Source organism: Alosa pseudoharengus, unplaced genomic scaffold (assembly GCF_046254945.1).
Source record: "Alosa pseudoharengus isolate Yale_2024_CS ecotype anadromous, Long Island Sound unplaced genomic scaffold, YU_APseudo_1.1 YU_APseudo_1.1_scf_11, whole genome shotgun sequence".
NCBI lineage: Eukaryota > Metazoa > Chordata > Actinopteri > Clupeiformes > Clupeidae > Alosa > Alosa pseudoharengus.
In genome coordinates this window covers 7350964-7375000 of record NW_027468576.1, presented here as the reverse complement: position 1 = coordinate 7375000, position 24037 = coordinate 7350964, and the positions used below count along the sequence as shown (strand labels likewise).

The 24037-nt window shown below is 41.9% G+C and overlaps 2 protein-coding genes across 3 annotated transcripts in view; one reads left to right on the top strand and one right to left on the bottom strand.

Moving 5' to 3' along the window:
- zmat3 (zinc finger, matrin-type 3) overlaps positions 1-3839 on the bottom strand; it is a 7726-nt gene extending 3887 nt beyond the window's left edge. The window contains exons 1-4 of the mRNA XM_076279234.1: positions 3722-3839; positions 962-1374; positions 674-814; positions 67-236 (exon numbers count right to left, since the gene is read on the bottom strand). Of these exons, the coding sequence (XP_076135349.1) occupies positions 67-236; positions 674-814; positions 962-1374; positions 3722-3839 (842 nt within the window). The remainder of the gene's footprint in view (positions 1-66; positions 237-673; positions 815-961; positions 1375-3721) is intronic.
- An 817-nt stretch (positions 3840-4656) lies between these two features.
- On the top strand, positions 4657-23899 carry pik3ca (phosphatidylinositol-4,5-bisphosphate 3-kinase, catalytic subunit alpha). Of its 2 annotated transcripts, none has more exons than XM_076277888.1 (21): positions 4657-4944; positions 6910-7313; positions 7442-7651; positions 7906-8156; positions 11855-12100; positions 12250-12335; positions 12509-12614; positions 13472-13624; positions 14316-14450; positions 14765-14889; positions 15072-15153; positions 15347-15511; positions 15677-15780; positions 16034-16205; positions 17494-17600; positions 18281-18402; positions 18490-18568; positions 18684-18854; positions 18961-19078; positions 19171-19322; positions 19811-23899. In XM_076277888.1, exons 2-21 carry the CDS (start codon positions 6962-6964, stop codon positions 20079-20081), a joined length of 3207 nt encoding a protein of 1068 aa, XP_076134003.1. In that variant the 5' UTR covers positions 4657-4944; positions 6910-6961; the 3' UTR covers positions 20082-23899. The 2 variants fall into 2 exon arrangements, with proteins under 2 accessions (XP_076134003.1, XP_076134002.1); XM_076277887.1 differs by having other exon boundaries at positions 4657-5031.
- The last annotated feature ends 138 nt before the right edge of the window (positions 23900-24037 follow it).

Below are 24037 nucleotides of genomic sequence, written 5' to 3'. Positions count from 1 at the left end.
GGCCTGGGAGAGAAGGCATAAGAAGAGAGAAAAGGAGAGAAGAGGAGAGAGAAAGTGTAGACTCACGAGTAGCTGGTGCTCTGCTGGGCCTCTGCCAGGCGCAGTCGCTTGGCATGGTTCTTGCCCTGGTAGTGCGCCTGTGCCACTGCAGGTGAACTGAAGGAGGCGTCGCAAAGCTTACAGTAGTCATTCTCTGTGGCCAGTATCACCCGCCCTGCGCCCTTAAAGGATACCGGCTGGAGAGAGAGAAAGACAGGGAAGAATCAGTAAGAATCAGTAAGGCATCCTTTAAAAAGGATTTATAAGATTATATTGTTGATCATAAGGACTAATAATATGACACAATAATTAAGAGTAAGAGACATGCAGGAAGGACTGAAATAATGCAGGAGGGAAGATAAACAGTGTAGTGCTCAAAGTTTGTGGAGAAAAGGATCTCTGATGGTCACGTTTTCAGTTCTACCTTCACTACTGGACTGCCATATAAACATGACAATATTGCATTCTAAAGGATACCCATGGCACACTGCCCAAAATATTGTCCTTCAATGTGGTATATGGCTTTAGACTTCGACAGTAATTGCTTTGTGACTGCACTGTTCTGACATACTACTGTATATCTAAACAACACTCACAGTCACAAACAAGAGGTTTGTGGTCTAAAGTGCTTTACCTGCTTACATGTGGCACTTTCTGTCGGTGGGGTTGAGTTTGGTTGCTGGGAGACGGGCTCTGCTATCTCAGGTATTCGTATAGGAGGAGGCTGCTGGCTTCCAGCGTAGAAATTCCGCAGCTTCTTGCTGTGGTTTTTTCCCTAGAACAAAAGATCGCAGGGCAATTACATTGTAATTACGCTTCACATTCCAGAAGCATAATGATGAGATTCTATTGTGCCTCGGACACGGCAGGCCGCTAAAAAGGCCAAGAGCGCTGCCGGCGCTAATTGAGTGGGAGTCCCCACCTGGTAATGGGCTTGGGCCTGCTGCGCGGAGTTGAGCGTGACGTTGCACAGTTTGCAGTAGAGCGGCTTGCACAGCTCCTCCAAGGTGGCATCCTGCTCCAAGCCCCCCGTCTGGCACTCCTCTTCCAGGGGCCTAGGGCCCGGCACGGGCAGCGCAGACACTGGGGGTATGGGGGGCAAAGGGGGTACCTGCGGCGGGCTATGAACCATCTGGAGGTGGGGGTGCGGCTTGGCCGGCATCGCGCTACAGAGGGGGTAGTGCAGCACATCTGGCGAGGAGAGCATCACAGGCGGCGGTCCGAAGGGCTGAGGGGTGGACAGCGGCCGGAAGGGCTGTGCTTGTGGCTGGGGCTGGAGCGGCTGCTGCTGCTGACACATCAGACTCAGAGGAGTTTTGGGAACAGACTGCAGGCCTGAGGGGGAGGACAGAAGAGGGGATGGTGACGACGTGGGCGGGCAGAGTGAGAAGCCAGCTACCAGCTAAAGGAGAAGAGGCTACGGCTTCGTCACGACTGCTGGAGGACCCGCAAATCCTCACAGAAGATTAAACAATTGCCACAACAAAAGGAATATGCTGACATTTCTGTGTTGAAATCTAAATGGAAATTTACCTTGAAGTCACTGTCAGTTGTGGAGTTGTGCATGCATATTAGCTGGGCAAAGCACATGCCTGCTGTATTGGGCACACAAACAGACCAGCTTCCTTCTGAATGCTATGAATTCTTTCTTCCCAGGTGCAAGTGAACTGACTATCTTCTATAATATATATATATTCTTTATACTTTTCTTCAATACTCTTCAGGAAATGGTGGATGATATGGTGTGTGTGTGTGTGTGTGTGTGTGTGTGTGTGTGTGTGTGTGTGTGTGTGTGTGTGTGTGTGTGTGTGTGTGTGTTTATTTGGGCAACATGTGTGCTCCAGAGGAGGTAGTCAGCTCAGCTGTTCCTTTTTTCCATCCAGTACATCATTTCCAATGGAGAGAATAGACAACAATGATTCAGTCCACTAAAATAACCTCCTGGAAGTGACCCCTGGGTTCATTTCCGGGTGCCAGTCGGGTGACATTATTGGAATGGCATCTCAAGAGACTGAGCCCAGCATAAAAATTCCAAAGTAAGACCACCACTAATCAGAGAAGCAGGGGAAGAAAATGCACAGCATGTCTGGTCAATGGCGTCAAACCAGAAGTTAAGCATGTTATAAACCTTACACTTGTGAATTGTTGTTGTAGTACTGGCATTGTTAATGTAAAACATGCAACATGTAGCATTGTTAATGTGAAACATGCAACATGTAGCATTGTTAATGTGTAACATTTACAATATATTGCTCCAAATGTAATTTCTCTTGTTCTGCTGTAAGATGAACCTGATATCACTTGGTCATAAGAGAATACCATCCCAAAAATAGGTATAAGGAGGTCCTAGCCTACATAGTCATTGCTCAAGGTCAGAGTTGCAGTCCTACTTTCCCATCACGGCCACATACATTGTTGCTCGAAACTCAAGAGTTTTTTTAGAACCCAATATTGAGGCCAAAGTCATGAAAACTTTAAGGCTACTAATAAATACAAAATTATTATTGAAATAATGAAATAATCCTCAACTCACTCAATTAAACAGGAAACAGTTTGAAGTCTCCAAGACTTTAATACATGTGTCTTGTGACGCACAAAAGACAACTCAGACAGACAGGTATTTGTTACTTAATGAAAAGCAGGTTGTGTTACATGGCATGCCATCTCAAGACACTGTCTTTGCATGGAAACCGTGCAGACCACGGTATGCCGTTGTTTAGCCACATCAATAATTAAGGAAACAATGCTTAAATTACAAGCATGGTTGGTCTCAATGCGCCACGTCCACTCATTCATTGCTCAGGCTTTTTGCATCTTTTGTGCTGTGATTTTTCACCACATCACAGGTGGACTTGGAGCAGGGCAGCCTTACCTCCTGTCACTGTCTTAGTGATTTTACTTTTCACAACTGCATCAGCATTAGACGAACCGATTGGACCATGGTAATGGTTTATAAATAATACATTGGCAGATGATGCACTTCACTTTCTTCTGTTAATTTTAACACAATAGTCTAGAACTTCAGAGCATATTTGAACATAATGTGATGAAGGGCAACTATGTATTCATGTGCTAATTTGAAATGTAGGCCTTCATTTCATGTCGTTAACATCTCAAATCCTTGTTACACGAAAACACACAGAGAAATTATATTAATACAAAGGAACCAGAATACTTTATCCAGCACTCAATCACTAAAAGTTAATCAATCACTAAAATAAGGCTTAATAATTGTAGCTGCAGCTGTTGTTTACAGCTGTGCATTTTTAGTTAGTCTAGGTGGAACATTCAGTCAGTTCCAACACATTTGGAGTCTGATGCTCACCTGACGTCACTATCTATAGAGTCGAAGATGTCTACAGGAAGGAGTCACTGGATGTAAAAAAAAATATACAAACTCCTCACCAGATGATGATTTTCATTTAGTTTAAAATAAATATGGAACTGCTCATATGATGTTTTTGCCATATGAAGTTCACGGCTCCTGCACCAGTAATGCTGCTTAGTGGTAGGCGCAATAGTAGGCTATGTAAGAAAGCCTTAGAATATATGCTACTAGTGTATGTTGTAGAAATAAGATGTAACGTTAGCGTAATGCCAGGCAATTGGCTAACATCTTGCAGCGCATCTATGCATTCGCTGTATCATTGTCATGCACTAACGAATCATAACGCTGTCTTACCTGGTATGTGGTGGAAGTAATGGCTACTGTTCCCATAGCTTATATGATGTGAACTGTAATTTCTGCTGAAGTCATTACTTTGAATTACAGCATCCTTGCTCTTCACGTTCATCGCCATCTTCACCGCATCCTACAGGCGAACTTCTTCCAGCTCGCTTCACAGTGCAGACCGTGCACTTTGGAATAGGGTATGTGAAAAGGGCGTGCATTTTTTTCTAAGGACATCAAAGATTAATTTCTTGGTGTATTTCCCTACCCTATTGATTTTAACGAAATATGTCTTATTATGGATCGACTACATCCTATCTGCAAACGACGCTAAAAAAATCATAAAAAAGAAATCGACTCATATTAGACTTGGCCCCTTAAGTTTGGTACAGTCCGATTTCCCTAATGGTTCAAGCAAACTCCTCACTGTTTACAGGCATAACAATTTTAGATTTTGATTTCCGAGTCACGTTCATTAGGCCTATCTAGGCTGTAAAGTAGGCATAGGCCTATTCAACATTCCTCCATTTAGGCTGCTAGACTATTTATGTAGGCTATTAATAATTTCCCCCTTTTCAGTTTTAGTAAAGCATGCCAATTAGGCCTATCATAGATAGGCCTACAATCATATCATAAAACATACCTGAAAATAGCCTAGGCTAGGCTATAAACTAAGCCTAGGCTATATTATTATTATTTTTTTAAAGAAAATATATTGCTAGTAAACTGGTAATTTCGTTACATTTTGCTCTCCAAACCCCTTGCTGAAGTATTTTTTCCTTAATTCAAAAGACAATCTGATTGCCTTTCCATTTATGATGCTGGGTCCCTACCATCTGCAATGGAATGGGAGGAGTTGATCAATAAAGTAGCTGTAGGTTGGCAAAGTAGCCCACTCTAGCCAAAGCCTATCAAAACTCGCGGGACAGTCGGTTTCAAGAAGAATTGGCGACGCTTTATCATACCAGTGTAGGTGTAGGGCTTCCTCTGCTGCGGCTAACTAGCGATTGGTTGCAAGCCCGGATTTAGCTAACACCATTCGTGTTTACACTTGAACTAATTACAAAACGGTTTATATGACAGCTAGTTCTACATGTGGTATGCAATGGGGTCGATGTGTGGGTCCATGCAGTCTATTGGATTTATCTGTAATGCTTGATTTCCACGAAACTCTCCATGTCCAGACAAATGGGAATCGTTGTTGCTATGGAGAAGCTGCGACTTCCAAGATTGGGGTAGGCCGTAGCATCGTATTAGGTTTGCATTTATGACTGAAGAAAGAAAACAGATAGAGGATTACCCAACAACTTTAAATAGAGAAGGTTAGTATTTAGGGAGTGGTGACATGACAATATTTTTGTGCATATGGTCGCTGACCACCATGATCTTGCAGCTGTGGCTAACTAGCATAATTTGATAGCTGGCTATCTAGCTATGGCTACCTAATGTCAAAGAGTATAGAAGCTAACGCTAACGTCTTTGCTAACAGTAGCTATCAATTATTTGCATGGCATTTTGTTACTTGCCAAGTTATTTAACGTCAACCCTCCAAAGCTTCACCGTTAACTAGAGCTATAGGAGTTATGGCAATGGAGTTTGAGATTCTAGCCGTACTGTTTTTGCTACATTGATGTTAAGAAAGCTGGTCTGAGTTTAGTTTCTGAAGATCTTAGCCAGCCAGCGATAGCAGAGCATTTTAGTTCTGCCGTAAATGGAGCCTAGCAATCCTAGCATAGCAAGCTAATCTTAATCAAAATACTCTGTATGGCTTTACAGTCAACGGCACGGAGGCATTGATAACACGACGATTTGTCATCTATCATAATGCTGTTTGACTGCTCACAACATAACGTTACATTTAACTTGGCTACCAATATCCTATCTACCCAGGATTGTTTAGTTGTTTCAGTTTATTGTAAGTTTAACACCGCTAACGCAGCGGCACTGCAGCTGCTGTTACACCAAAGAGGGCTTCTATACTCATTGGTTACACCAAAACATCCACTAAATGATGTAGCTAGCTAGCATACCTTACTAATCATCCCGTCCTTACATGTTTAAGACAGGTGATTCGTTTTCTGTCCTAAACGTTATTGTGAGTAGTCGTTTGTATTAAATTATAGGGTAACGTAAGTGTCTGTATGACAGAATAACGTTAACATCGGTGAGTAATATCTGCTTTGATCTGCTACGTTTGCGTGGGTCGGCTGAAGGTAACAAACAATTATTTTTGCAGAGCTGACATGTTAACGTTATTGCTAGTCAGCTAACGTAACGCAGCCTACTTTAACGTTAATATGACCTAAAAGAGATTAGATAACTAAACTGAACTAGCTAACGTTAGAGTGGGCATATGCCACTTGAAATCAGCAAGCGGTCATCAACCAGCTAAATGTGGGCACTGTGACAAGATGTTTGTCAAAAAAGACTATCTAAATAAAAGTTGATCAAGATAATGCATGCATATGTTAACTTGTAAGGTTGTTTACGCAAAGTTGAGGCAAACTTGCATGTTACTTTTAGGTACTTGGGTTATCTGATGTAGCCTAATATACTACAGATGACGCCTCACCTGGCGCTTGACTGAACAGAGAAGGGCACGTTGTTGATGGCCAGAATATGAAGGCAGATACTGTACACATATTTTATCAAATGACACTCTACAGAGCAACTGCTATAAGTGTGAGCGTCACATCAGGCAGGTGATTCAGTTAATCCTACAGGACATAGATAGATATGTTTATGAAGTGGTAAACTGGAGTATTGGCATTGGGCTTGGAGAATATGGTGTCGATACTGATAGTCATTACACCCATTTATTGTGTTGTTACTGAGCAAGGGGGAAAGGACGAGTCATCCTCTTCAGCATCCAGTGCCAAATGTTTTGGCTTCCTTTCAGTGGGGAAAAGCCTGGCCTCCACTAGAACTAGAAATTCTTGTCATAATACAGTGACTCACCTAGTGAGTGATGTCTTCCTGGAAGGAGGTGACTGGGACACAGGGACAACATTGTTGTCATGTTTACAAAGCAGTTGTTTTAAAGATTTGATACAAAATGCCTATGTTTGGTATGCTCTTATATGATGAAATATCAACGTCAATATGGTGTCTTATTTGTTCAGAAAATGCTAATTTCAACATGTGCCCTTATTTTTGATGGTCTATTTACCCATTGGTCTATTTCCCCTTTTTTTCAACAGAAGTTAAGGATATATTTTTCCTTCGAAGTAAAACTGTGAAGATTTAAGGAACATGCCGCCCAGGCCTTCTTCAGGGGAATTATGGGGCATCCACTTGATGCCCCCGAAAATCCTAGTGGACTGTCTGCTGCCCAATGGCATGATCCTTACCCTGGAGTGCCTCCGTGAGGCCACACTTATCACTATCAAACATGAACTGTTCAAGGAGGCACGGAAATACCCGCTGCACCATCTTCTGCAGGAGGAGACTTCCTACATCTTTGTCAGTGTTACCCAGGAGGCAGAGCGAGAAGAGTTTTATGATGAGACCAGGAGGCTCTGTGACCTCAGGCTCTTCCAGCCCTTCTTAAAAGTAATTGAGCCTGTGGGGAACAGGGAGGAAAAAATTCTCAACCGAGAGATTGGTACGTTTCCTCCTTCCTCCTTTCTCCATTGTAAACACAAACACATCGGCTATACATAGGCTAATTGTTCATTTGGCTCACATGTTGAAAATGCAAGATATGCTGAGGTTTTTCCCATTCTCTTTCAGGTTTTGCGATTGGAATGCCTGTGTGTGAGTTTGATTTAGTGAAGGACCCCGAGGTCCAGGACTTCCGAAGAAACATTCTAAATGTATGCAAAGACTCTGTGGAACTCCGAGATGCCAATGGCCCTCATAGTCGGGCATTATATGTTTACCCTCCCAATGTGGAGTCTTCGCCCGAGCTTCCCAAGCACATCTATGCCAAACTTGACAAAGGTAAGAAGTTAACGGAAAGGCAAAGACATGGACCCTTACACAAGGATTTTATGCTATTCTTGGCTGATACTATATATGTTTATAACGATGCTCAAACAGTATATGGTCCATTTTTACCTTCTTTTAGTTTTTCTCCCTGTAATATCTACTCGGTCTTCATTCTTCCAATGTCCTGAATTGTCAAGATGTCCTTTGATGACAAGATCAGCCTTTATTTTTATGCATCATTCATTAATGTTTTTCTTTTCTTGTAGGTCAAATAATTGTGGTAATTTGGGTAATAGTCTCCCCTAACAATGACAAGCAGAAATACACACTCAAGATCAACCATGACTGTGTGCCGGAGCAGGTTATAGCAGAAGCCATTAGGAAGAAAACTAGGAGTATGCTGCTTTCACCCGAGCAGCTGAAAATGTGCGTGCAGGAGTATCAGGGGAAATACATCCTCAAAGTGTGCGGCTGTGATGAGTACCTTTTGGAAAAATATCCCCTCAGTCAGTACAAAGTAAGTACTCCAGTGTACAGTATATCATTCAAGGCTAAATATACAATAATATTAATATTCTTTCATCTGAGGGCGAAATAATGTAGGCCTACTCTTTCTGCTGGTTTAATAACCGGCTTTACAGATATGTACAGAACAGTGTATTTGCCATTTCACAAAATGTATCACATTCCCAGAGTCTTCTAACTTTCTTAGTAGAGAGGCAGAAAAAACAGAGGATACAGTATGGCCATGGTCAGCCTTGCAGTAAGGAACCTGATTTCACTTGTGTGATATATTTGGGTGAGGAGGGGCCTGTAATTAACAAAGCCAAGCAGTCGACTGAAAGGAAATATGCTCCATTCATGAGCACGAAATTTATATAAAAACTCCATAGCTATTAGGCAGAGATCACACTGGCCAGCATACCGTTAGCGTTGAACAAGCTGAGTGTTGAACTTGGTTCAGCTTTCAATAGCTTTCAACAGCTTTTTTTATACTTGCCGCTGGCCAGTGTGATCCCCGCCTTAGACTATTATATACTTTACACAAGCTAGGCAGACGTTTTGAGTACAGAATAGAGATTGTGCGGCAGTTGCTGCTCTGTGCCTTTCAGATGTGATACACTCAGGGTTCCCACGGGTCATGGAATTTCTGGAATATCATGGAATTTTGGAAAGTCTATTCCAGACATTGAAAGTCAGGGAATTTGATAATTTTTGGGGCAGTCATGGAATATCGGGGAATGTTGTTGTAGCAGTTTAAAATGTACTTGCCAAAATACATTAATACAAATATATTTGGTTATATTTTAGTTGTTAGGTTTACAGCTTGCTTGAGTATTTGTGGTTAGCCCAACTTTGTAGTAGTCTTGAATGCTACGTGGTTGCTCTGAATATTGTACCATTCATTATAGAAGGTCATGGAAATTCAGTTTTTTGTCAGGTCATGGAAATTTACATTTGACTTACAGTGGGAACTCTAATACTGCTCATTAAACAGGGGCCAGCAGAGTCTGGGGAAACCTGTACAGTAGAAACAAGCATTTCTATTGCGGACAAATGAGCTCTTTACTGCTGAATCACTGGCTGCAAAAGAAAATATCTCATCTACTGGTCTAGAGATGGAGCCCTTTGCGGAAACACACATAGATAGATAGATCGATACTTTTTTTGATCCCCATGGGTACTTGCTCTTGCTTTGTACTTGTACTTGTACCATGAGTACTTGCTCTTGCTTTGTGTTATCAGTTGCGTCTTCATCAGTAACACTTCATGGTGGCCTTTTGTAACTGGCTGAGACTGGGTTGATTACTTGCGTTGAGTAAGAATGACTGAACCATTCTCAGAGTGTCTCTACAACCTTGGGTACTAAAAAAAGTGAAGAAAAATCAGTAAAAATACCCTCATGGTTGGTTTAAGCTTGTGCTTGCCAGTTACTGATAGATGTTGACATAGGTCTACTAATTTCTCATGAGGCAAATGTTGTCATTTGCCTTTTTTCTGAAGACTTGTTCTGAAGTTTCTGAAGTGCTAAAAGAAGCACTATGCAACAATTTTAGCAAAAATGACCTTAATTATGCAGGTTGAGAGTCGTTCTGATGGTTCTACAACACTTTCTGCGTCGTTTGGTGGGTGCTTCGCCTCCTCCCTATCGCTTCTCCGCTAAAAAAACGAATATGCAACTTTCTGGACCTGGCCCGGGTAAGGTCCAGAAGTATCCAATCGCGGAACGGAAGTATCCAATTGCGCCTCGAAAATGTAGTCAGATTGTAGTTTCGAAGAAGACTGCAAAACGGATGCCGATTTGGCTTTGTTGCTGTTGAAATTGTAAGTAGCCTACCCTTGGGTGAACTTCGTCTTTGTAATGTGGTTTGATAGTCTCTTGAACAATGTGTTTACCGTTTTATTGTGAGCCCTGTATGTGTTTAGCGTGGTTTCTTGATGGCTAGCTCGCTAGCTAGTGGGGGTTTAGTGTAGCAGTCACTTGCTACCGAAGCTGCAGGGGGAGCTGTGCAGTGAAAAATGCGAGCCCAAATCCGGCGAAAACCCAGAAACAGCGAAGGAATAACCAGACCTGCATAGTGCTTCTTTAAAGCCAACATTTTAGGCAAAACGTATTATATGACGTGAGGCCACTGATATACTTCAGTAGGGAAACCTTTGTTTTGTTTGTGTTTTTTTGACACAGTTTGGCAAGGAAAGATTTTAAAATGATCCAGCTTTGGATCCACATTTGTGTTCAGCTTGTGTATTTTGTCCAAGTTGGCTGACTTGAATGAGCTTAATTCATAGTTTTGATCGTTGTGCTACTTAGTCCTTTGAATAGACTAACTAAGCCAAACAATGGCAACCGTGAAACAATCTTGTGGGTCCATTTTAAAGGTGCAACTCATGGTTGTGTTCTACACTTACAGAATTACATTAGCCTCGCCCTGCCAGCCTGTATCTCAGCTCATTTTTATCTCACTGAAATACTAGACTGCCTGGATCAATGATTTCAAAGTGAACGCAGTCTACGGCTATTATGATGCTAGGGTTGGAAATATTTTCGGTTACACTTTACTTGACAATGTCGACATAAGAGTGACATGACCCTGTCATGAACGTGTCATAAACAAGTCATAAAGGTTCATGACATAACACTTCTGTCATTAAGTGTCATTCGGTTTTTGTCATAACAAGTTAGGGTTAGGATTAGGATTAGGGTTCATGTGTCATGACAGTGTCATGTCACTCTTATGACGATACTGTCAAGTAAAGTGTTACCATATTTTCCAATGGAGAGTAGAATCTCTCCACACAATTAAACGAAGTGAATGAGTCTGGTATTATCAAGCTACTGACGCATAACTTGACAGTTGTTCCTGTGTCATCTGAGCATGTAGATACTTTTGGGGTCTTTTTATGCATTGGCTTAAAATGTAGAAGGGTCTGACATGTGAACACAAAACAGAAACAACATAGTTAAAGTGCATGGTAATACTTGAAAATACTGTTTATTTATTATGCACTCATCATTACACATAGATGATCGGAAGCAATTTCATTTTGTCTGCTAAAACAAAACAACAAAACTTCAACAAAATCTGTTATATCAGGTCCTATAAGTGCATAGTGATATTCCAGTCTTGTGACATTGTGCCAGTGTTAGTTGTTTTGGAAAATGTGAAGCAATAAACTGACATGAGGCTGTCCAATCTTGCCGTGGCTGTCCTTCACCTAAACAGGTTCAGTGAGGTTGTTTCCATGTTGCACATGGCTGGCCTATGGGTGTGGACATTAAGTTTATCCTCCATGTTGTGATTCATTATGATCATATCTATGCTGTTTTTAAAAATCTGATGGAAAACATTGGAGAAATGGAGATAGTTGTTCAGATCTATTTAGGTTGTACGCAATCCTTCACATCCATGAAGTGATAATCTGTCCCAAAACAAAATAAAAGACTTCAAAGTATCATGCAAAGAGTTTTACAGCAAAACTCATGTCATCTTGTATCACAATAATGTAATTATACAATTTGTTGTTAATAGAGGTTTTCAAAATGCAAACAATATGAATTTCCTGATGCTACCATTATCACTTGCACAGCTTCTTGTGCCTTGGATTTCCATGTAATCTGTCATTTCTAAACAAATAGCACCTTGAACTGCTGTTTGAACCCTTTTAGAATTGCTAACGTGTACCTAATGCTACCTGGCCTCCTGTTTCTTTCAGTATGTGAGGAGCTGTATTATGCTGACTCGAATGCCCAACCTCATGCTGATGGCGAAAGACAGCCTTTACTCTCAGCTACCAGTGGACAACTTCACTATGCCCTCCTACGCCCGTCGCATCTCCACGGCAACCCCATACATGAACGGCGAGGCCTCCACAAAGTCCCTGTGGACAATCAATGGCATGTTGAGGATACGTGTGCTATGTGCCACATACGTTAATGTAAACATCAGGGACATTGACAAGGTTGGTTTCCCTTTTCAAACAGTTCCATCATCTGATATGCATTTATCTATATATTGTGTTTTAAATTGTAATGTAGCTGACTTAAGATGTATGTGTGCTTAGTGTGGAGTCTAAGTCTGTTGTTGTTGTTGTTGTTGTTGTTGTTGTAGATTTATGTGCGGACAGGGATCTACCATGGTGGTGAGCAGCTGTGCGATAATGTCAACACACAACGTGTACCATGCTCTAATCCCAGGTAATAAACAGCACTTTAGAAGTCTATGTTTTCCAGTTCAGCTTTCGTCTTCATCAGCTGGATGGATGACGGCTCTTGTTAGCATGTTCTTATTTTATGTAAAGCAGTGATGCTGCTCTGTCCTCCTCAACCACTGTTGATTCTGGTTCTTTCTATTTTGCATTGGCCTGCAGGTGGAATGAATGGCTGCAATATGACATGTACATTCCTGATATCCCGAGGGCCGCCCGCCTCTGTCTGTCCATCTGCTCGGTTAAAGGGAGGAAGGGGGCAAAAGAGGTAACTGCCTGACGGCCGCTGAGACTAAACAAGACCTTAATTAGGCAGCCGTATAGGTCAGTGCAGGCCAGGGTCTGTTTCACCGTCTTCTCTGCATTGGCTGATTAGTGAGCTCTGTCTGCATGTTTTTTCCCTGCTTAACCAAATGTGGTCGGATTACAGGTTCAAGCTCTCGCTTTTATTACATGGTGTGATTGTGGCAGTGTGGCAGGGCTTGTGTGTAACTGATATTTTTGGAGGAGCAATTGCCCTGAAAGAGTCGCACCCTGAAGCTTGAACGCCTATGTGGTACTACAAGGGACTTCATGTTGAAGTTTCTATTTTTAGCTAAGCTTTTGAAAAAGGAAAAAATAATGATTTGGGTGCACACATACTTCAGTTGCTATAGAAAACTGTCCTAGGTTCAAAAGAGATTGGAGAATAGATGCTAAGCAATAATGGTCTATGACAGCAGCACTTTTAAACATCCCTAAAATAACTTGTAAAGCTGAACAGTTAGACTTGCTTATTTGTACAGCACATCTGCCCATTGCATGTCCTATGCTCAGAATATTATGTTGGTGTCCTGGTATTTGCTTGTTCAGAGTACAGCCTCTTGCCTTAAGATGGGTAGAATTACAATATGTTCAGCTATGCACAGTTCTAGCTAGCTATCCATGTAGCCAGCTACATTTTAATGTGTATAGTCAATGTAACAGCTTTTGCGATTCAAGGACTGTATTTGCTGTCAAATCCATGTTTGTAGCTAGTGAAATGGCAAAGTAAACAAAATAGTTTTTTTATCTGTACTTGTAGCAAGCACGGTTATGCTAGTAATGTGACACAGAAAGCTCACTCCTGAATTTTCCACTACACAGGAGCACTGTCCACTTGCCTGGGGAAATGTGAACCTCTTTGACTACACTGACACTCTGGTGTCAGGCAAGATGGCGCTGAATCTTTGGCCTGTACCTCATGGCCTGGAGGACCTGCTCAACCCTATTGGTGTCACTGGGTCCAATCCCAATAAGGTAAATGCTCACAAAACCCTCACAAAGCATGTCCTGAAGTTCACCTTGCAGCCCTACAGTATCTGTTAACAGGTGTAATAAAAGCACAGGGCTATGGCACACCTGTGCAAATTGATAGAATATTTGCCGTGCAGGTCCTCATTTGTCTGCAGGTCTATGGCAGCAATGAAATGGCCACAATACAAGCTATTTCCTCAGTCAACGTAGAATTGACCTGTCGCTAAGCCCCGCCCCCCATTGTTACCGTGTGAAAACTCGGACAAACAAACCAGACTTGATTAGAAATACATTGTGGACAATGGCAGCTGGCAGTATATGAAAGCAGGCTTTGAGGACGTTTTAATCGAGCTGTTGCAAACGCGAGAGACGTCCTGTAGGCTACTGTTGATGAAAATATACCCCGTTTTCTAGCCTCTCGGGTTACCGGCTATCAGTATTACACGTCCCCCATGCGAAACGTTTGACCATGGTTATCTGTCGGGGTTTTTTTAGTTAATAAACTCCATAAATAACCATTAATTTGTCATTTTATGCCTCCTCCCTGTTGTTTCCTATGGAGTGGTCCGAGCTGATGTCCGAGTCTCGTTGAGGCTGGACTGTCATTGGCTCATCAGCGTTCTAACGGTGGCGCTTAGCGACAGGTCAATTGTGAGATGAGATTACCTATGCCGTCTGCATGTCTTGGTTTTAGGAAACCCCTTGCCTGGAGTTGGAGTTTGACTATTTCAGCAGTCCTGTGAAGTTCCCTGACATGGCCACCGTGGAGGATCATGCTAATTGGATCATATCTAGAGAGATGGGATACAATTACTGCCAAACTGGTCAGGTAAGCGCATTAGCCAAGGCCTATTTGCATTAACCTGTAATAAACATTTGTTGATGGTCATCATGTTCGGTGAGCTTGTCCACATACTGCTAGAAGAGATAATTCCAATAGCATTTGTCTGTATATTAACTCAGTACTGCCAAAATAAAGTGAAGGGAACATGTGTCTTTCTTGGTACCATTGTAAGTAGTACTTATCTGACTGTATGTCCTGTAAGGTCTCATGGGATGTGCTTGCTAATTAGTGGTGCCAGATCAAAGAAGAAGATTGCACTGATGCTGATTGAAGCTAGCGTTGTGTGCTATCACTTACAGAGTTCCCGCCTGGCTCGCGACCATGCCATGACTGAAAGTGACATCGAGCAGCTTAGACATTTGTGCAACAGAGATCCACTCTCTGAGATCACTGAGCAGGAGAAGGATTTCCTGTGGAGACACAGGTACCCATACTGTGCGGCTTTCCTGTCTTTGCCATTTACGTCTCTGTGTTTCCTAAGTGCAGAATGAAACTAACTCGTCATACTGGTTCATTCTAACCCTGGTCTCACCCCACTCCCTGAGTAGTTGTGTCTGGAAAAGATTGTAGTTGATTTACCATATGTATCCTGTTTTGTCCTTTCAGGCAATATTCTGCGAATATGCCAGAAATCTTGCCCAAGATTTTACTTGCAGTGAAGTGGAACTCACGTGATGAAGTAGCACAGGTACTATATAACATTGCTGTCATTAATATTACATTTGAATGAATTGGAAGTGAACTATTTAAAAGTTAAAGTTTGAATTACTTGTATACTTATTTGCCAATACTTGTTGAGGGAATATAACTTTCATATGTCATATTATAAAGTAAACCTTTATTTTGATGACTTGACTAAGCTTGTTATTTGTCACATTTAGATGTATTGCCTTCTGAAAGAATGGCCAGCAATAAAACCTGAACAAGCCATGGAGTTGCTAGATTGTAACTATCCAGATCCAATGATTCGGGACTTTGCTGTACGGTGCCTTGAGAAGTATTTGACAGATGACAAGCTGTCCCAGTACCTCATTCAGCTTGTTCAGGTAAGAGAACTCTGGAGAAGATTGCAGGCTAGTCAATGTGGCTATTGTGGTCATGGTGGAAAACAGAGAAATGTAACCCCCTGCTTCCTTTCATTTTGATTGATTCTCAGATGTGTTTATTTGTCAGTCAGTTCTCACTGTCTAGTTTTTTCTTTGTCACATAAGGTCTTGAAGTATGAGCAGTACCTGGATAATCCTCTGGTCCGATTTTTACTGAAGAAAGCCCTAACTAACCAGAGGATAGGACACTTCTTCTTTTGGCACTTAAAGTGAGTCAGCCATTGCTGTGGAATTTGCCAGGGTGGTCGGGCATTGATAGGAATTTATGGCAGAAAAGAACATTGTTCTTGAAATGGTCACTGAATTTGACTAAATTACTGTAAATTCCTGCAAGACAAGTCTTGATGTTAGATTCTGATGCTTTTCTTAGCAGGGCTGTACAGTGCAACATGTATGTCGCAAATCCAACAAAACAAATCGAGTCAAGTCACTAATTGTGTGTGTCTGTGTGTGTGTGTGTAGGTCGGAGATGCACAATAAGACTGTGAGCCAGCGCTTTGGGCTGCTGCTGGAGTCCTACTGCCGTGCCTGTGGCATGTACCTGAAACACCTGAGTCGACAGGTGGAAGCCATGGAGAAGCTCATCAACCTCACGGACATCCTCAAGCAGGAGAAGAAGGATGAAACTCAGAAGGTGAGGCCACAAACTGCACATTCTCTCCTGGTTGACGTTGTGTGCGCTAGTCCCAAAGCATGAAATCGAATGAACAAATGTTGTTTTCTTTTTTTTTCTTTTTTCTTTTTTAAACGATACACCAAGCTGTATTATTTCCCTGGTGAAGTAGTTGTTTAATTCACGTTCCTAATTTGAGTAGAAAATTGCTAAACATTAGATAGATTGCTTAGTAATGGCTTGGGTATGTATGATTCCAAGGCTGTATTTAGAGGTCTATTTACCATCTCATTCATCAAATTAGCCCCGGTTCTTGCATTTTGGTCTCATGCCTATCCAGTTCTACAAATGACTGCACATCCACAAACCTAAGCAAACACAAGGCGTTAGGAATGCCAACTACACTGATAGTTATCAGAAAGCAAATTCTCCGGGGACTCTGTGCATGCCAGATGAACAGAGCCAAGCAAGCGCGGGACAGCCAGAGCCAGCAAGCACCGGTCTGTTCCTGCTCACTGGCAGGCCCATGGCTGGCTTCTAAATAAAGTTCCAGGTCTGCTGCCATCTCCCGAGTCTGCCTGCCCACACACTGGGCTCGGCTTCGTTAGCTGAACTAGTCAAGCGTGGTGGCACCAACGGCAGTGGGGAGATTTGGTTTCCAAGAAGACACAACCCTTATGCTCCCTCATTGTAATGCAAGTCAAGAGGAACAAAAATGTCTGTCAAGAGACTGCATGTCCATTTTAATGAAACAGTGAGGAGTGAGTGGTGCATTAAAGTTCGCTTAAACCAAGAATTAGAATAAGGTATTATTGGCCCCAGCAGTGGCGCGACTGGCTGGGGCACCTGCACCGTACGCTGGCGACCCGGGTTCGATTCCCGCCCTGTGGTCCTTTCCAGATCCCACCCCGACTCTCTCTCCCACTCACTTCCTGTCAATCTCCACTTTCCTATCTGATTAAAGGCATAAAAAAATAAAAAAATACAAAAAAAAAATAAATAAAGAATAAGGTATTATTCCTATGTCATAAATAATGCTGTACTTACATGATGGTCACAAAGGCCAGCTTTGAGATGCATGCTTCATGTGCAAGGTTTTGGTAGGTCTGTGAATTAAAATGTTTTATCATTTTGTAGAATTGATTGTTACATGGAGCTAGGTGTGCCACTGATACATAAGTTGTAATAGGTAACACTGCTAATTAACTAGAATTTGAAAATGTATAATGTGAAAAGGCCGAGTGTTATTGGGTGTGTTATCTCCAGCATGTCTCTTTGCCAACATCGGCCATGCACACTCTTTCTCCAGGTGCAGATGAAGTTCCTGGTGGAGCAGATGAGGAGGCCAGACTACATGGACGCTCTCCAGAACTTCACCTCTCCACTTAACCCAGCACACCAGCTGGGCAACCTACGGTAAGCATGTAATAAACACATAAATGGCACATGTGATAGAAGGACAATAATGCCCTCCTAGATTTGTTGCCTCAACATTGTCATTTAATTGTACTCTCATACTTTTGACTGATATGTCATAAGCTTCCATACAATTTTCATGAATCATGTGAATGAAATTTGTGTGGAAAATCACAAATGAAAAATGAAGCTGTGAATAGACAAGAAAATTGTTGGGCTGATTCAGCAATACAACAGACCAATTCAGTTATGTATTATTTGGAACAACGTCAATGAACTTGCATAATTCTGGGCAAGTTCCTCTTGTAATGAAGTTGAATCATAATCGGAACATGACATAAATTGCGGAGTTTCAAGTGAAGTTGGTGTTCACATTCTTGGCCAATGTCTCTGGACAATGATAATTTCTGTTGTGTGTGCAGCCTCAATAACCTAACATCTGCTGACCTGTCTTTAATTTTTAGGATTTGGTTGTTATAGTTGTGCGTAATCTTCTAAGTGTTTTCTCTTCCCCGTCAAACAGTGAAGTGAAAAATGTCCTGTCTTTCTCTTCTCTATTGATGACCCTAAACTCACTTAACTAAGTTAACGTGACACAAAAATCAGGAAGGCAGTATGACCGGTGCGACTGTATTGAGCATTACTGATATGTAGTGCTGAAATGTCTGTATGTCTGGCAGGTTTGATGAGTGTCGAATCATGTCGTCAGCCAAGAGGCCGCTGTGGCTGAACTGGGAGAATCCCGACATCATGTCAGAGCTGCTCTTCCAGAACAATGAAATCATTTTCAAGAATGGAGACGGTAACTTAGCCCTCCTCGGCACCACACCCCTACACCAGCCCACTACCAAATCTAAGTCTAACCCCTCACCTGTATCCTCTCTTTCAGATCTACGGCAAGATATGCTAACACTTCAGATCATTAGAATAATGGAAAACATCTGGCAAAACCAAGGCTTAGACCTAAGGTATTTCATGGAATAGGGATTGCTCTACAAATCCAAACTTTAACCATTCTCCCCACCTTATGTGAGAAGTTGGTTTTTAGCTGATGGTTTGTGGTGTGTTTCTGCTTTGCCTCAGGATGCTGCCGTATGGTTGCCTTTCTATTGGTGACTGTGTGGGTCTGATTGAAGTGGTGAGAAGTTCCCACACTATCATGCAGATCCAGTGCAAAGGAGGCCTGAAGGGGGCGCTACAGTTCAACAGCTCCACCCTACACCAGTGGTTGAAGGACAAGAACAAGGGAGAGATGTAGGGAGATTTCATTTGTGTACACACACACACACACACACACACACACACACACACACAAGTCTCTGTTTGATTGAGAAATATTTGTTTTTGTTATTTTCATTAGGTATGATATGGCCATTGACCTGTTTACACGATCATGTGCTGGCTATTGCGTAGCCACGTTCATTCTGGGAATAGGTGATCGACATAATAGTAACATTATGGTGAAGGATGATGGACAGGTAGGCTCATTGTCTTCACATGGTGCCAAGTTTCCCCTTAGTAAACCTTTTATAGGTTTGCCAGACAGTAACTGTGAATATCCTCTGTTCAGCTGTTTCACATAGACTTTGGCCATTTCCTGGACCACAAGAAGAAGAAGTTTGGCTACAAAAGAGAGCGAGTGCCCTTCGTCTTAACACAAGACTTTTTAATAGTCATAAGCAAAGGGACGCAAGAGTGCACAAAAACAAGAGAGTTTGAGAGGTTTGTGTTTGCTTCTATCTTTGTGTGTGTTTGTGTCTGTTTTCAGTCTGCTGGAGAGAATGCCTCTCTTGTGCTCCGAACCTAATCATTTGGCCATTGGCCGGCTGAGAGAATACCCGCCCAGTGCCTAGAGTGGAGGGAGTGTGAAGAGTGGGCCAAAAAAAACAATGGTCCCTTTTATGTTTCCTAACAGGGCTTCCCTGCTTGCCTCTTCCCAGTACTCCCCATTCTGACAATAGTCTCACACGGCACCGCCTGCCAAGTTTCCTGCCTCCCTCTCACACTTCCGTCCTCTATCAGGTTTCCAATTCAGTTGCCCCTGAAAGAGCTCTAAAATGAACAGGCTCATCCAAGATGGCACTGAAAGGTGCACTTTGTCTCCTGTGAGGGTGCTATTTGATTTGAGATGGTCTGGAGACTTATATCATATATCTTTTCAATTGATGTCTTTTTGCAAATATATATATATATTATGTGTTTCAAAATAGGTTCCAGGAGATGTGCTACAAGGCCTACCTAGCTATCAGGCAGCATGCAAACCTGTTCATCAACCTCTTCTCCATGATGCTGGGCTCTGGGATGCCGGAGTTGCAAAGCTTCGATGACATTGCGTACATCCGCAAGACTCTGGCTCTGGACAAGACGGAGCAGGAGGCCCTGGACTACTTCATGAAGCAGATGAACGACGCTCACCACGGCGGCTGGACCACCAAAATGGACTGGATCTTCCACACCATCCGGCACCACGCCCAGAACTGAGACGAGACTCTGAGCGCTCACACAGAGCGCGAGCATCCGCAGGTTGAGCGGAGAGTGGACGTACGGTCATACGGAAGGTTGGACGGACGGACGGACAAACGGGACGAAACACACACTGCCCCCTCCCCCTCCCTCTGTAGGTTGGCACAGTGGCACACTCAAACCTCATGAACTCGTAGGGGAACGCTGCGAGCGGCCTACAGAGCACTACACAATCCAGAGTGACCTTTTTTCTTTGTGTGTGATTTTTCGTCTTTTTACTCTCTTCATTCTTTGTTTGTGTTTCTCTCACCTGCAGCATCTCTAAAAGAAGAAACTTTACCTGCCTACAACCAATGGTTCACAGTGTAGTACCTGCCAATTCCTCTGTCTCTCCTCAGTGTTGGCTGCTTATTTTTTGGAATTACTTTCATGTTTGGAGAGACTGGTTGGAGTTGTTCATTCCTTTCATGCCTCTTTGTAAGAAAAACTAAAAGAAACAAGCAAAAAAAAAAAAAAAAACAGAAAAAAAAACAACAACAATCGCCTCTTTACGTTTCAGGAGCTTTGGGGGTGTAAAGTCTTCCTCAAACTTTAAATGCCTTTCAAAATATGCACGGAACTCTGAAACTCCCAAGCGAAACAGGGTATTATTTCTTTTAGCCTGCTCCCCCTCCCCCTTTCCTTTCCATTTGAGGTCTACAACTTGTCCCTGTCAACTTATGTACACACGCACTAAAAAGATGTTTCTGTGGAAGGGACTGATGTGCAGAGGCCCAGCGGCGACACCTTGTGTACACTGCTGGTAACAACAGCATTTCACTGACACAAACAAACTAGGCTCCTGAAAGCTCCCCTAACATGGCTGATCATGCTGAGGTGTTTTTATTTATTTACAACATTTTTTTTTCCTTTTGCATTTTTCCACCCCTCCCCTGTCTCTCTCGTATAGTGCTTGTTATACCTTAACAACATGGGCCCAGTTTATTCTGTCAAGAAAGATGAATGTGCAACTAGAAAACCTGTGCAGTGTAGATATACAAAGCCTTAAATGTAAGTTGAAGTGCAATGAGTGAGTGCTTGGTTCTGCGCTCGTGTTTTGGATGCTATAGGAAAGGCAAGTGCAAGTCTCTGGAAGAGTGCTGCTTAGGTAAAGCGCATCATGCGTTTTAGATGACTCGGCTGAGCTGAATGTCTGAGAACTGTTGGTTCCTTTTTTAATGCGGAGTCATATTTCATTGTGCGGACAGATGGTTGTGATATGGGCAGTCCTTGTATGAAGACAGAAAGGTGCTATGAGATCGTTTCATAAATGCAGCATCATTAGATAGGGGTGTGAGCAGTGTGCGATGCTTAAGGCAAAAGGAAACTGTGAAATCGGGATTGAGTGGATTTGTTCGTTGTGTGTAACACTATAGTATGTTTGGTCTAAATAGCTGTATATATATTTAACTGCTTTGCAATGATCCCAACCTTCCTTATGGTGGAAATTGTACAGTGAGATATTGTAAAGGAGAACAGAACTGTAACTACATTGTGTGTGTGTGTGTGTGTGTGTGTGCGCACTAGTTAACGGTGTGCTTATCAACCCTGACTTTTATGCCACCAAACCAAAACGGGCGGATCTGAAAAGTCCTGTTGAGAGTGCTAGTGTTATGATGGCATTAGTCTGAGCAGTCCAATCATTTGGTTATGTAACGTTAGGTTTCCGACCAGCTATGGCCCAGTGTCAGGAAAATGTACCCCTAAAGACAGATGAGCATGATTTATTAACAGACAGTTATGAACTTCCCAAGCTAGGGTGATGGTATATTTTAGACTGCCAATATCCCTATAGGCATACAAGGACTGATGAAATAGGGGTCATCCTCTAGCCCATTTGATGATGTCCATCAAATCACCTAACCAGATGTGCGCTGTCAGTAGGAGCTCACTAAACAAATTGTGACTTTGAAAAACTGACAAGGTTATTAATGAGGTGAAATCATGCTTTGAGGTAGACTTCAGTCCTTTCATGAAACTTCTCTTTGATCAATGGAAGAAAAGGGCATTTGCTGTACAACCTTTCTGCCCAGAAAATATTTGTTCTTTGTATGAGCCAAAGCCAAAGTTTTTTTTGTTTTGTTTGTTCGTCCTCTTTTTAATATGGTATTTCGTCTTCCCATTGACAACACAAAGCACTGAAGTGGTCAGGCACAGTCTCCTCCATGAGGTGTGGTTTTGATCATAGCATGCAGAGAAACAGTGTTTGCACAGTAGAATACTACACAGAGTGTGTTATCTTCTCAGATATGCTAGAAAGGCACAAACTAGCTTTGTTCGAAGTTATAGAGTTATAAGCTCAGACAGAAAGAAAGCTGTAGTGTGTGTGTGTGTGTGTGTGTGGGGGGGGGGGGGGTCAGTTTACTTTCTGAGGACGTTTCTGCCACTGACAAAAATCTTACAGAAACACAGTAATACAAAACTAATATCCAAATTCATAGACGGTCAAACATGTAGCTATATTACGAATGCATCAAACATCAACACTTTTCCCTCCAGACCATTTCCATCAAATCTTGAAAGTTTTTGGATTTGATTGTGCAATTCCAGACTTCTTACGCATTCATCTGCGATACTTGAGGGTTAAAAAACATGTGGTTCTCATATGCAGTAAACCAATGAATAGGTATACACAATTTGACAATATTTGGTGTATGCAGGTGTTTATTGCACTATGTAATTGTTTTCCTTTTTGTTTGTTTTTCCTTCAAATGCCTTTTTGTTTTGTTTGAAAGGACACTGACCTTAATTCTCTTGCATGTATTTTTAAGCAATGTAACCAATTGTACTCCTTTACTATATGAAATGGATCAGATGCATTAGAAGCTAGAAATGCTAAGTAGCCTTACTTTGGCCCCCTTTGAAGCCATTAACTGCATGGTTCTCCTCACTCTCTTTGGTGTTCTGTTGTCTGTACAGGCTACAGATCCTCCTGGGCTGGACCCACTAAAGGCCCATTGGAATTATTATGTCATTTTGTGGTTAATGCTTTTAAGCCTTTTTTTTTTACAGCAACTGGGACTATATTGAGATGTTGGACTTCTAGCATCTTTTCTATGACAAAAAAGAAGAAGAAAAAAAAACCTTTCATACTTCAGTTTCAAAATGTTTTACTTGAATTTCATGGCTCAGAACCACCTTTGTATGTCAAAAACAGAGCTGTTGTTGCCATGTGGTGTAGCACTGAAGGTTGGCTTGCATAGGCAGTTTCATACCGATTGTGAATGTTAAAATCTTTTAGGTTGTTTAAGTCGCACTATGGTTAGAAAGACTAATGTGTGCCCATTTGGGCCCTATTTTGAAGTAAAACAAATATTAAAATGCATTTGACATATTTGAGGACTTTCAGAAGGTGATGTTGAAAAGCAAGGTCAATATAGGTTCCTGTGCTGTACTGAAATGTTTTCAGTGGTTACATTTCTGTATCATTCTGGAGAGTACTTAGCCATTTACATCTTAAATTCTATTTTCATACATTATTATTATTATTATTATATTATCGCCATCACTACTATGACTATATTATGGGCCAAATACTCTTACATACATTCATTCAGCATGAGATTTGAATAAGAAATCCCTATTTGGTTTATTTTCATGTACCTTTTAAAGTTTGGCCTAAGACTGCACTCTAGTAACCCCCTATTACATCTAAATGACTAACCAATAACAGACCCCCATTTTCATTTATGTACTTTCATTGTGCACCACAGTTAACTTGCTTTGTACCCTGTTTGTCTCCAGTATTTTGAGTGTTATGTGACATGTACAAATAAACATATTTCAGTATAATTATACAGTACTTGAATGGTGTTCTTAAAAGTATCAGTTGTCTCCAAAATGCTAGTGACACCCATAGAGAGATGTTAGGCCAGAACAAGAATGCAACCAGTGTTAAAGAGGATATTTGATGCAACTGCATGGATCTTCATCTT

Coding starts and splice junctions, on each gene's coding strand:
- pik3ca (XM_076277888.1), top strand. CDS start 6,962: ATGCCGCCCAGGCCTTCTTCAGGGGAATTATGGGGCATCCACTTGATG. Junction 15,781..16,033: donor TTCTTCTTTTGGCACTTAAA/GTGAGTCAGCCA, acceptor GTGTGTGTGTAG/GTCGGAGATGCACAATAAGA. Junction 19,323..19,810: donor AAAACAAGAGAGTTTGAGAG/GTTTGTGTTTGC, acceptor GTTTCAAAATAG/GTTCCAGGAGATGTGCTACA.